This window comes from Urocampus carinirostris, chromosome 17 (genome assembly GCF_059441175.1).
Source record: "Urocampus carinirostris isolate Australia breed hairy pipefish chromosome 17, RoL_Ucar_1.0, whole genome shotgun sequence".
Lineage (NCBI taxonomy): Eukaryota > Metazoa > Chordata > Actinopteri > Syngnathiformes > Syngnathidae > Urocampus > Urocampus carinirostris.
In genome coordinates this window covers 87,313-99,258 of record NC_142365.1, presented here as the reverse complement: position 1 = coordinate 99,258, position 11,946 = coordinate 87,313, and the positions used below count along the sequence as shown (strand labels likewise).

The 11,946-nt window shown below is 44.0% G+C and overlaps 2 protein-coding genes across 4 annotated transcripts; both read right to left on the bottom strand.

Annotated features, from left to right (window-relative positions):
- Nucleotides 1-1,138: 1,138 nt before the first annotated feature.
- On the bottom strand, nt 1,139-8,857 carry cwc15 (CWC15 spliceosome associated protein). 3 transcript variants are annotated; one of them, XM_088321440.1, is made up of 7 exons: nt 7,645-8,857; nt 4,969-5,105; nt 3,792-3,904; nt 2,138-2,229; nt 1,961-2,071; nt 1,714-1,868; nt 1,139-1,430 (listed from the first exon to the last, which is right to left on the bottom strand). In XM_088321440.1, exons 2-7 carry the CDS (start codon nt 5,097-5,099, stop codon nt 1,301-1,303), a joined length of 732 nt encoding a protein of 243 aa, XP_088177566.1. In that variant the 5' UTR covers nt 5,100-5,105; nt 7,645-8,857; the 3' UTR covers nt 1,139-1,300. The 3 variants fall into 3 exon arrangements, with proteins under 3 accessions (XP_088177566.1, XP_088177567.1, XP_088177565.1); XM_088321441.1 differs by lacking the exon at nt 7,645-8,857 and adding an exon at nt 5,601-5,739; XM_088321439.1 differs by lacking the exon at nt 7,645-8,857 and adding an exon at nt 5,309-5,470.
- On the bottom strand, nt 7,653-11,201 carry LOC148348826 (uncharacterized). Its single transcript, XM_088321438.1, has 3 exons — nt 11,016-11,201; nt 8,890-10,123; nt 7,653-7,732 (listed from the first exon to the last, which is right to left on the bottom strand). The coding sequence occupies exon 2, from the start codon at nt 10,117-10,119 to the stop codon at nt 8,890-8,892; it is 1,230 nt and encodes a 409-aa protein (XP_088177564.1). The 5' UTR covers nt 10,120-10,123; nt 11,016-11,201; the 3' UTR covers nt 7,653-7,732.
- Between the last annotated feature and the right edge of the window lie 745 nt (nt 11,202-11,946).

Genomic DNA, 11,946 nt, shown 5'->3' with positions numbered 1-11,946 from the left:
GTTGAATCAACATCCATTAAGTGTGTTTCAATATATGGGCATTTACAGTGAAGAAAAGAAGTATTTGAACAGCCTGCTATTTTGCCATTTCTCCCACCTAGAAATCATGGAGGGGTCTGAAATTGTCATCGTAGGTGCATGTCCACTGTGAGAGATAAACTAAAAAGAAAAATCCAGAAATCACAATGCAAGATTTTTTTTTTGGTGTGATACAGCTGTGTACCGTCTCGAATTCTGACCCTGGGCGACCCGTTAGTACAACCATTAGAAGTCCACCTGTACTCCATGTATTATCTTCAATCAGATGCACCTGTTTGAGGTCCTTAACTGCATAGAGAAACCTGTCCACCTCATACAATCAGTAAGACCAAAGAGCAGTCCAAAGACAAAATGGTACACCTCCACATGGCTGGAAAAGGCTACGGAGCAATTGCCAAGCAGCTTGGTGAAAAAAGGTCTACCGTTGGGGCAATCATTAGAAAATGGAAGAAGTGCACTGCATTTAAGAATGACTGGGGCCGTGTATAGTGAGGTTTTGGGGAACAATTTCCTTCCCTTAGTCAGAGCTTTGAAGATGGGTCGTGGCTGGGTCTTTAAACACGACGACGATCCGAAGCAGGAAAACCAAGGAGTGGCTCCCTAAGAAGCATATTAGGGTTCTAGCGTGGCCCAGCCAGTTTCCAGACCTGAACACAATCAAAAATCTTTGGAAGGAGCGACAGCCCAGAATCCTGACTGATCTAGAGAAGAACTGTGTGGGAGAGTGGGCCAAGATCCCTCCTGCAGTGTGTGCAAACCTGCTGAAAGACTACAGAAAACGTTTGACCTCTGTAACAGCAAACTAAGGCTACTGTACCCTATATTAACATTCATTTTCTCTGGTGTTCAAATACTTGTTTGCAGCTATATCACAAAAATCGTGCATTATGATTTCTGGATTTTTCTTTTTAGTTTATCCCTCTCACAGTGGACATGCACCTACGATGACAATTTCAGACCACTCCATGATTTCTAAGTGGGAGAAATAGCAAAATAACGGGGTGTTCAAATACTTCATTGTATTATGGGGACAACCATTTTGGAACCCAAATTGACCAAAGGTAATCCTTTTTTTTCTGAAAAATAAAAAAACACTTGATGAATGGTTTCCAAATATTTATTTCAGGTATGATGGTCACAAATGTACGGTACAAGATTAAAGTTGTAAGAATGCATCTACCAGGAATTGAACAACTCACTTACAAAACATAGTCTAAAAGAAAAATGAGTCACAGGAATGAATACGCATGGATCGAGTTCGCTACTTGACGTATTTTTCCATAAATTTCTTGTGGAATTCAGAGCGCAGCGTATCGTTGATGAAGCGTTTCTCCTTGCGTGCTTTGTCCAATCCCTTTGCGCAGTTCTTAAACACCACGTCGTCGTCCCACCTGGACAGAAATAACCGCCATTATTAAGGGGAAACGCTAACATCAGACGGATCTTTTCTTCCTCATACTATAAGGCTCTTGAACTCCACCTAGGCGAGTAAAAGCCCACATGAAACCCCACCCCTCCATTTGCATTTTACACTATTTTTTATGACAGAGTCACTATTTAAATACTGTATATCAACACGTTATATTGGGTATTTCAACACAAGGATACTGCTGGAAGTGTGAATTTCCCTACGGGATGAATAAGTATCTATTTAGCCATCATAAGATCCATTACCTTCTCTTGACTTTGAAGGCGCTCTGATTCTGAGCTATTTGTTGCTGCTGCTGCTGCTGCTGTTGTTGTTGCTGTCCTGCCAAATTGATCAAAGGATTACCGCTCAATATATTCTCCATTCGGATCCTCTCTTCTTCCGCTTTTTGCTCCCGGTCCTAAAATCATGGAAAAAAAGGACACCTCTCGGTATGAATCCTAAAAAGACTTTTGACGTGAAATACTTTGAGGGAAAAAACGGATAGCTCACCCTGCGTTCCTGCTCTTCGGCGCGCTCTTTCTTAATCAGGACTAATTGCGCATGAAGATTTGCCATGGAATCGTCGCCGCTGTCCTCGTCGTCATCGTCGTCCTCGTCCTCCTATATAGGAGGAAATGCCGTCATGAACGGGGGGGGGGCACGCCTAGATACGAAGATCGTCCGTACCTCGGTAAGGGGATCGTCCGCATCCAGGTTGGCTGCCGGAATTTGATCCAGTCTGGGTCTTTTTGAGGACGAGGAAGACGAGGTGGTGTGCTCTGGAATATCGACAAGGGATTGTCCGTCACATAAAAACAACCAACGCAACGTCTCCGCCCGGGTAGCCGACAACTCAAAAAACACTTTTTTTTTTTTTAATTAATTAGCCTGCATCAAATAACTTTGTGCTTCCGGACTTTCCCAAGCGTTATAAGGTCGTGAATTTGCGTATCATTTTCCAAAGTAGACGACCAGAGAACACCCCAAAAAATAAAAAATCGCAGATTATCAAATATGTTTGATATTTTTGGCGCGCTGTCATCAAATTCTTCGAGTGTGCCCAGGTAGCGAGGAAAATCGCGTCTTGACGCCTGCGCTCGAAATGCGAAGCGCGTCTTTGGCCAGTTTGGTTTTATCCTCCAGGAAGCAAATGGTCTGTTAAAGGGATGGGATTTCCGATTATTTTTAGACAACCGGATTTTTCAACAGACTTAAAGCTTTTGGCTCCCGAGCAGCTTTTCAGGTTGTTTAGTTCATATATTACCATTTATTGCATAATATTGTGAATGCTTTCAAGGGGGTAATGAAAGCAAAACCAACAATTAACCAGTAACACTGAAAAACACAGGAAACATAGATTGAAGTATTTATAAATTTACAAAACAAATTTTACCATTTTATACTCAACAAATTTAAAGTCATCGGCTTCCCATGAAGAAAAAAGGGATTTTGACCAATCACAAGAAAAACAATAGCGACTTTAAGGATACCGGCTCTTGATCAGTATGTAGCCGGCTCCTTTCATCCACTAACAAGAGCCGGAACTTAGAGCCATTTTGTTTACCAACGACACGAGTCCGTTGACAAGAGCGCTGTCAAACGTGATCTCACATTTTTGGGCGACGGAGCCCTTTTTTCCTCAGCGCATTAGTAATTACTGTATATGTAATTGCTATCTATGTTAGTCGCCATTTTCAACGGTAACATGATCCGAAAGGTTAACATCTTGGGGAAAGAAAAACGTGCCGCTGGAAACCGCATCTGGTGTGCATGTCGCAGTTGTATCCTGCGGCCCAATTTCTCACCGCTTGGCGCTAGGTGTGCTTTAGTGCGACCGAGTTGTCCGATGGAAACGATCAAGTCAGTCATTTCCTTTTCCTTTTACTCGTGTATGGAGAAGCATTCGAATTTGTGCACACACGCAGTTTCCATCATCTGGGATATTTCTACGGCCTTAATTTCTACAGGACTAAAAGTCTCATGTGTATTGAGATCTTCAGCACACTTCCGTTTTATTTTCTACCCCGACGACGAAAATACCACAGGTGTATCCACCTATATATATATATATATATAGAGGATGTCGCAGTTGTATCCATCCATGTACAGCGTAAGTACATGCCTTAGGTGAGCCACATACTTGTAAACATAGGAATTACAGATCAACTGTTATGACGTTGCCGCCCCTGTAATAGAAATCCTCGCAAACGCGCCGTATACAGGGTTATTCATTTGTCTCATTCCGACCGCTCCAGAAATCCAATATTCCGTTTCCAATCTGAATTTTTGCCCGCATCTATACGCGGTCACTGGTTCATCACGCCGGGCGGAAATAACAAACCTCTTGGTCCCCTCTCTCTTGTTTTCTCGCGAGCAGCAACACGCTCTCTCTCCTCCAACTCCCTGCGGAAGTCGCGGTTACGCAATTCCTCTGGGGCATCCTGGGTGGGCTGTCTACAAAACAAAAGGTGGGAAAAAAGGATTACATACGAACAAGCAAGGGTGGGCCGTCAGGGCCTGCAAGGCCATCGCTGCTGCCCTGAAAAAAACCAAAACAATTCTGAAACCTGTGATGTTAATTATATCGTGTCAATGGATACCTATAAACTGTCAGTCAGCTTTCATTCATTGCTTTTCCCCCGGTTGCGCTATTTTCAGATGTGCGTTTTCATATTCAAGCATTCTACCAACCACATTTACGCCATTACTTGTAGCCAAAGTTAAAAATCTATCCGAAGGCCTTCACAAGCAGTTCGGCAGGCTATGTAGCAGAATTGTGTCGATAAAGCGGATGCTTTCACCAATTAGATTAAGTAGGTAAAAGCAGGGCCTTCTCGCTGGCCTGCGGAAACGTCAACGATTTCACAAACGATTATTGGCCAGGTGTTGGTGGCAACCGCCAAAAGGGCTTTAGGAGGATGAAGAAGAATGATTGGTTTGTGGTAGATTGCAATTGCCAGAGCTATCAAATGCTAGTGAGCTGTACAAGCAAATATAGTGTTGTGTTGATTTAACCCACAATGGAAGAAGAATACATTGATTTGGTTGCAGATGACTGTCAAAGCCATGTTCAGGACAGATTTTCTTTTTTTCTAAAGCTAGACATCATTAAGAAAGGTCAGACCACTGTTGGCAAGACCGTCACCATCTGGGCAAGCAGGAACTTTCATTTGGGGACATGAAGAAAGCGCTGAATGAAAAACAAAGGACACGACGTGGAGCTTCTGTATCTCATTGCTGAGAGAAACACGCATTAAATAACCACTCACTATTCCACTAAGTAGGACAATTGAAAACGATTTTTGGTGGATAGAATGTGGCTATACTCCTAAATAATATACCAATTTAATGAGCTTATTATTGATGCTTCATTATATGTGTTGCAGCCGTATTGAATCAAAACAGTTATTGAGGGTTGGGTTGATTCGGACGTAGCACTACCGAATGCCTTGATGTGAAATGCACGGCATGCCACGGCAAACAAAGTTAATCATATTCAAAAAAAAGAATCTACTGACCTGTACTTGATCTTAGTGTGACCTGGAAGATCTCGACTCGAATATTGCTTGGACAGTGCACTCAAATCACCTTCCCCTTTCCCCCGGCCTCCTCTGGCCGGTTCAAATGTTGGTCTTGCGGCTGTGGTCATCGTGGACTGTTCAATTGGACGAAAAAAAGACAATTATTAAAACAAAACAATCGAGATCATCGAGCCATAGGCTTTATTGATACCACGATTACACGGAGACATGATGGGTTTGCTAGCTAGTAGTGCTAGAATGCTACGAAGTTCAACAAAGGTAGCTGACAGTTTAAAAAATATTTTAAAGCAAAAAAAAGACACTTTAAAACACTTACAGCAAATAAAACGTATTTTCAGAACGCCACAAAGTAGAAATTTGGGGGGAAAAAAACCCCCACCAAGAATACTTTGGACAATCGCTTGCTCTCAAGAAAGCATCAGCTTCCGCTATTATGACGTCACTTCCCGAAGTAAAAAAACAGACGCTGCCCTTACGGGCTATCAAAACATATTACACACCTGTCAATTTATACGTTTTCACCCTATTTTAAACGTTTTTAACACTTCAAATTGTGTACACCGTTTAACATTGTTTTGGACAGGGGGAAAAAATCGTTTTCTGTTTGCCCATGTCGACTCTTATCCGGACGGTCTCGTTCACTTGGTAGCAGACGATAACCTCATCGCTTATATTGTTGCAGTACACAAGCAAATATTATCCTTGATCAAACCTTTATGTGTTGCGTGCATTGCGGCTGGTTATGATTGTCTTCACACCATTTATATTCAATTCAACAGTCAGTATTTTGCTGTGAGTAAATAGGTCGCGTGTTGCGTTCGTAATTGTTATTACCGCCCAAATAGAGTAACTGCAATCATTCATTAAGGGGAGCAATTGGCTGAGATTCGAAAATATACAGCCGTACTGCACTACTGTTTGCAGTGGTTATTGATAATGCAGTAAAAGCGATATAAGTTAACAACATACACACGTATTTGCAAAGTTATTCGTTCAAGGATTGTTATTTGAATATATAAAACGGATCAATGGTTGATAAAAGGGAATCTAATATATGTTGAATAAATCGGCATAAATGACATCCAAGCCAAAGCAGATTAAATGTATTTTTCTCTGACTCTCACTTTACAAACGGCAACAGTCATTGATTGTGCAGAAGAACAGTCACTGGGCTGGTTTCATCTGCACAGCATGATACATTTTGCCGCCGTCATTTGGTGCCACCACAGCTCCACGGACAAGATTATTAACAGAAGAGTTGATTCGAAGTTATCGAAGGTTTAATATTGAACAATGACCGGCTTGGACCAATGATTATAGGTGTCACATGCTTGAGATGTAAATGATTGTATCAACTTGTAATTGGGCCTGCGAGCATGCCGGGATGTTCCCGTATCTCACCTAGTCAACTGGAATAGGCTGCACCTCTTTGAACCAAGAACTGGCGTATACTAATATACAAATTTGCATGTGTGTGTCAAAGCTTAAATCATTTTTGAATGCTGGTATCAAATACTAGCATAATGAGCCAGGGACACGTGATCATTTAAAATAGCTTTATAATTTTACCAGTGTAGATATTCTTTCTAGAATTTGAGAATATAGAGCACGGGTGTATCCAAAGTGGTGCAGAAGTGCCTGCAGATTTGGTCTGAAAATAGCTCACCAAGGCTGGGCTCATTGTGATTTTCTAGTCAAATTATTTCAGTAGTTGACTGAGTCTATTTGACCACACTTCCAACAATTTACCTACATGAGTGGTTATTTTAGAAATGTATATCAAATGGATGGAGACAAATGGATGTTGCATGAGCAACTTAGGTGCCAAGGTGCCTAAATTGTTTGGGGGTTTGGGCTAGCCACGGTCTAAACATTTTTGTGTGTGTTTTTGCTATTTTTTTCCCCTTTTTATTTTCTTTGGGCGGCATTAGCTCAGGAGGTAGAGCGCTCGTCTTGGGATCAAGAGATCGCAGGTTCGATTCCCGGCTGCTCCGCGTTATATGTCGAAATGTTCTTGGGCAAAACACTGAATCCCTAATGCCCCCGATAAGCAGGTAGGCGCCTTTAATGGCTGCATAGCCGCTATTGGTGTGTGAGTGTGTAGCACATTGTAAAGCCCTATTTGACTTGAAAAGTACTATATGAACGCAGACCATTTACTTTGTTATTGTATGTGTTTGTCTTGCTGTCAGTCACCCCTCTGGAGGGATATGACCTAGGTAGGTAGGTAGGTCAGTATCAAACCGGATCGGTATCAAACCGGATGCCCTTTACACTAAATAGTAACAAAAAGGTAGCTCTTCACTGGAAAAGCTTGAAGACCCCCGATATCGAAGTTGAGCAAATGTCAATTTGAAGACGACGACAACGGATCAATCGGGTGGTATTTGAAAACTGTTTAATAAGAGTCGATACCTGAGCAGCTGTGTCAGTAAAATACAAATAACGTAACGGATTCTAGGACGCATTTCATCGGTGCAAATAGCAGCATTTGTTTTCTGTTCTTTACAATAATTCCAACTCGGTTGACGGTCCAGGAGCAGCAAGGCCTCCTCCAGCCCCAAGCGGCGATGATGACAAGGTGCCCACGGTAGAGCGGTCCTTACGTAGAGGGTGAATTCCCCAAAATGAATATACGGCGATTTGGCTCACCCTCCTTTGTGGAGATCTTGGCCCGCTCCTAAAACAAGAACACCTCCTCCACCACTAGGCTTGCGGCCTCCCCGACTGTCTTCTTTTTCTGGTGAAAGAATAGACTCAGCGATTCCCTCAACGAGGGCAGCTGCTTTCCCATCATCAGCTGGGGGTTAGGCTGGCTGATGAGCCAGACCTTACTCAACTCGATTTTATTTAAAACAGCCGTACTGAAAACAAAGTACTGTACACAAATAAAACATAGTTCACAAAAACCTTGAATAGATGATTAAATAATGAAAACACTTCAAAAGTACGACAGTAATGAAACAGGAACAAAGTCTCGTGCTGGGTGGAAAGCCAAGAAATGAAAGGGGTTTTAAGACTAGTTTTCAAAATAGACGGTGAGGGAGCCTGTCTGATGTGCAATAGTTCCAAAGTTTGGGAGCAGCAACAGAGAAGGCTTTATCACATCTGAGCTCTACTTCAGATCAGGGGATGTTGTCATTGTAACATGTGCAGTCCTTTCAGACATTTTGTGATTAAGGGCCAAACAAATAAATGGGACTTGACTTGAATGTGTGTTATCTGCTTCTTTTAAACCCAAATTTCAAATTCACATTAAAAAGCATAGCTCAGATTTCTCATATTACTGCCCAAATTGGCTTTGAGCCACCTCTGAAATATGTCTGATCCATATGAAACTTTTCATAATCCAGCCTTTGACTTGTCAAAATATCCATCCATCCATCCATTATCTGCACCCCTTATCCTCAGTAGGGTCGCGGGGGTGCTGGAGCCCATCCCAGCTATCTTCGGGCAGTGGGAGGGGGAGACCCCGAACACAGAGACAGACGACTCACTCGCTCATTCACAGCAAGGGACGATTTGGACCGGCCAATTAGCCTGACATGCATGTTTTTGGAATGTGGGAGCAAACCGGAGCGCCCGGAGGAAACCCACGCAAGCACGGGCAGAACATACAAACTTCACACAGGAGGTTTGGTCTCATGACCTCAAAACTGTGCTGCACATGCTATAACCACTCAAACTCCGTGCTGCCTTGTCAAACTATCAACTTTGTGAATGATCCTTATGTATAAGGACCACTCTTTTAGATGACTGTACCAAAATCGCTCGTAGGCACCTATTAAATATGTCGAATCAATGTGAAACTTAACAGGAAGTGTTTTCTCATGGTTTTAGACCGCATTCAAGTCTTTGCTGAAGAAAAAAATCAAACATTTGGAAATAAAGACCAACCTAGCCCTCAGCTTTGGGATCCCCATCAGGAAACGACATCGATGGCGTTTCATCCAATACCGAGCGACTTACGGGGAACAAGCCGCATTTGCGAAAACTTTCCGTGACGACGGCGATACCTTCGTCCTCTCCGGCCACCCGATACGCCCGTTTGAACGCCCCCGAGAAATTTTTCTTGCCGACTGCAAAGAGAGCGGCGTTGGCGGAGCGCTTCCTGTCCAAAAACTCGGCCAAGCGCCGCTTGATTAAAGGAAACAGGCCGGCATCCAGCGGCTGCAGGAGATGACGGCAACGAATGGGCAAGCACACCAAGACCACGCCATCTTTGCGAGCCGCCTCCACCACTTCCAGGCTGACGGGCGAGCCGTGCCCGTCGAAAACCAGCAGCAGAGGCCGCTCTTTGGGCGCTCGGGCCAGGAAGTGCCCCAGGAACCATTTCTTGAAAAGTTGCGAAGTGACGCGTCCGGAATCCGACCAGCCGTAGAGGGCATCTGCCGGCCCTTGAGACTTGTAACAAACTCCTCCGGGGTAACCTTTGGAGTAGACGATAAACGGGGGGAGGTCCTCCCCCGAGGCGTTCAAACAAGCCAAGACGGAGACGGCGTCCTCGGAACCCGTTGTAGACTTGCAACAGTCACCTTTGGGGCGGACCGCCCTCTTACGAGCAAGCTGAAAAGTCATCTGGTCGCAGTTCCAGATGTGCTCAGGCTTGTCCCCCAACGCGTGAGCCTCCACCAAAGAACTCAAAAGGTGAAAGAAGTCATCCAAGGTTTCCTTCCCGGCATGCGCCGAGCGACCTCGCACCACAGTTCCCGTTGGCTGAATCGGGATATTCTTTTCTTGTCTTCTCCTAAAGTTGAGCCACCACGTCTGGCCCACTTTTGAAAAGGCCACCTTTCCGTGTTGACGCTTGTAGATAGAAGAAGCGAAGGACACCAGTTGCTGCTTAGTCAGAGGAAATCCGTGCCGGGACACGTATAAGGAGAACTCGAGCAGCAGTTCTTCGTCAGAAGATGGGATAAGATGAGCGGGTCCACTCCGACTCCCTGGCGTCACTCGTCCGCTCACCCGGTCCCCCAGGGAGGATTTGGGGACTCCAAACTCCTTGGCTGCTTTTCTTACTGTACACCTTCCTGATTTGACCTCCATCAGCGCGTGCTCCATAGCTTCCTCCGTCCATTTCTTCTTCTTTTTCCTGGCAGTTTTGTCAAGATGGTTTCTTGAAGGCATGGTTCTAGGATGGAGCAGAAAACACAGAGAGCCCAATTTGATTAGTTTCTTACCAAGGTAATTGAATTGATCCCTCCATCCATCCATTATCTGCACCGCTTATCCTCAGTAGGGTCGCGGGGGTGCTGGAGCCCATCCCAGCTATCTCTGGGCAGTGGGCAGGGGACACCCTCAACCCGTTTGTGATCCACTCTACGATTTATCTTACCACTATTGAGCTTCGGCCAATAAACATTGGAACATGAACGAACATCCATCCATCCATTATCTGCACCGCTTATCCTCAGAAGGGTCGCGGGGGTGCTGGAGCCCATCCCAGCTATCTCTGGGCAGTGGGCAGGGGACACCCTCAACCCATTTGTGATCCACTCTACGATTTATCTTACCACTATTGAGCTTCGGCCAATAAACATTGGAACATGAACGAACATCCATCCATCCATTATCTGCACCGCTTATCCTCAGAAGGGTCGCGGGGGTGCTGGAGCCCATCCCAGCTATCTCCGGGCAGTGGGCAGGGGACACACTGAACTGCTTGCTCATGCCATGAGGCTCTTGAACTCCACCCAGGGGAGTGAAACCCCACCCCCACATTTGCATATGACCCTATTTTTATAAGAGTGTGTATTTTCCGTAGCACTATTTAAATACTCTATCTCAACTGTATACTATTTCTTTGATTTCATTATTTTATTTTTCAACACAAGGATACTGCTGGAAGTGTGAATTTCCCGACGGGATGAAGAAAGTATCTATCTAGCTATCTATCTATCAAATCTTTCCCCTTTTTTAAGGGTTATTGTTCTATTTTCTTTATTAATTATCCATTATCCGTTATCGGTCAGTTCATAATACGCTACAAAGCCAAGGAGCCGGGTTAGGGTTAGAGTACTTACGGATTCTTTGCAGTTTCCAAACATAAAAAAACATCAACTTAAATCAAAATCCAGAGTATAATAAGTTCGGAGTTAAAAAAAAATGCAAAGGAAAATACTATCGCTTCAGTATTAATGTTAAAAAAAAGCAGCTTGAAAGGATGAAAACAATCAGCGCAAATAAATAATGTCGAATTTTGCCGTGTCCCGTCGACCTTCGAACCCGGATATATATCGAGAGCATTTCAAAATAAAAGCGATTCACTTCCGGCATTTCGGTCTGATCTGTCCTGTAAACGTGACGGGTTAATTGATATCTCCAGTGCTGCGTATGTTGGCCGGGAGAGGGATGGGCGCCATCAGGGTGTACTTGCCCAAGACACGCCACAGAAAATGGGGCCCCTACCACTCATGTGTTAAGGGATCAAAACAAACTTAAGGGGAAACAAGCAGAACATATATTTAACTGTGGTGGACTGTGCAGTTTACACCTACACCTTCACCTCAGTTTGCCTGAATGACGTGTCGACTTTAAATTTGGTTGCTGTGGTTTTCATCCAATGTATATTTCATTTGATTTTCCCGTTTCTAGTCAATATTTTTAATAAACAATTTTTCGTGGTTTTTTTTTTGAGTTGCTTGATGTTGACATTAAAGTTGCTTGGTATAAAACAGTTTAACGGGGCGGCAGTAGCTCAGGAGGTAGAGCGATCGTTTTAGGATTAAGGGATCCCAGTTCGAATCCCGGCTCGTCCGTGTTACATGCCGAAGTGTCCTTGGGTAAGACACTGAAACCCCAATACCCCCAATAAGCAGGTTAGCGCCTTACATGGCTGCACAGATCACGGCCGCTATTGGGAAATGTGAAGCACAATGTAAAGCGCTTTGGGAAGTCATTGACTTGAAAAGCGCTAGAGAAATGCAGATCATTTCATTTCATTTCATTTAACAC

Coding starts and splice junctions, on each gene's coding strand:
- LOC148348826 (XM_088321438.1), bottom strand. CDS start 10,119: ATGCCTTCAAGAAACCATCTTGACAAAACTGCCAGGAAAAAGAAGAAG.
- cwc15 (XM_088321440.1), bottom strand. CDS start 5,099: ATGACCACAGCCGCAAGACCAACATTTGAACCGGCCAGAGGAGGCCGG. Junction 2,072..2,137: donor CGGACGATCCCCTTACCGAG/GTACGGACGATC, acceptor CCTCCTATATAG/GAGGACGAGGACGACGATGA. Junction 1,431..1,713: donor GCCTTCAAAGTCAAGAGAAG/GTAATGGATCTT, acceptor ATTTCTGTCCAG/GTGGGACGACGACGTGGTGT.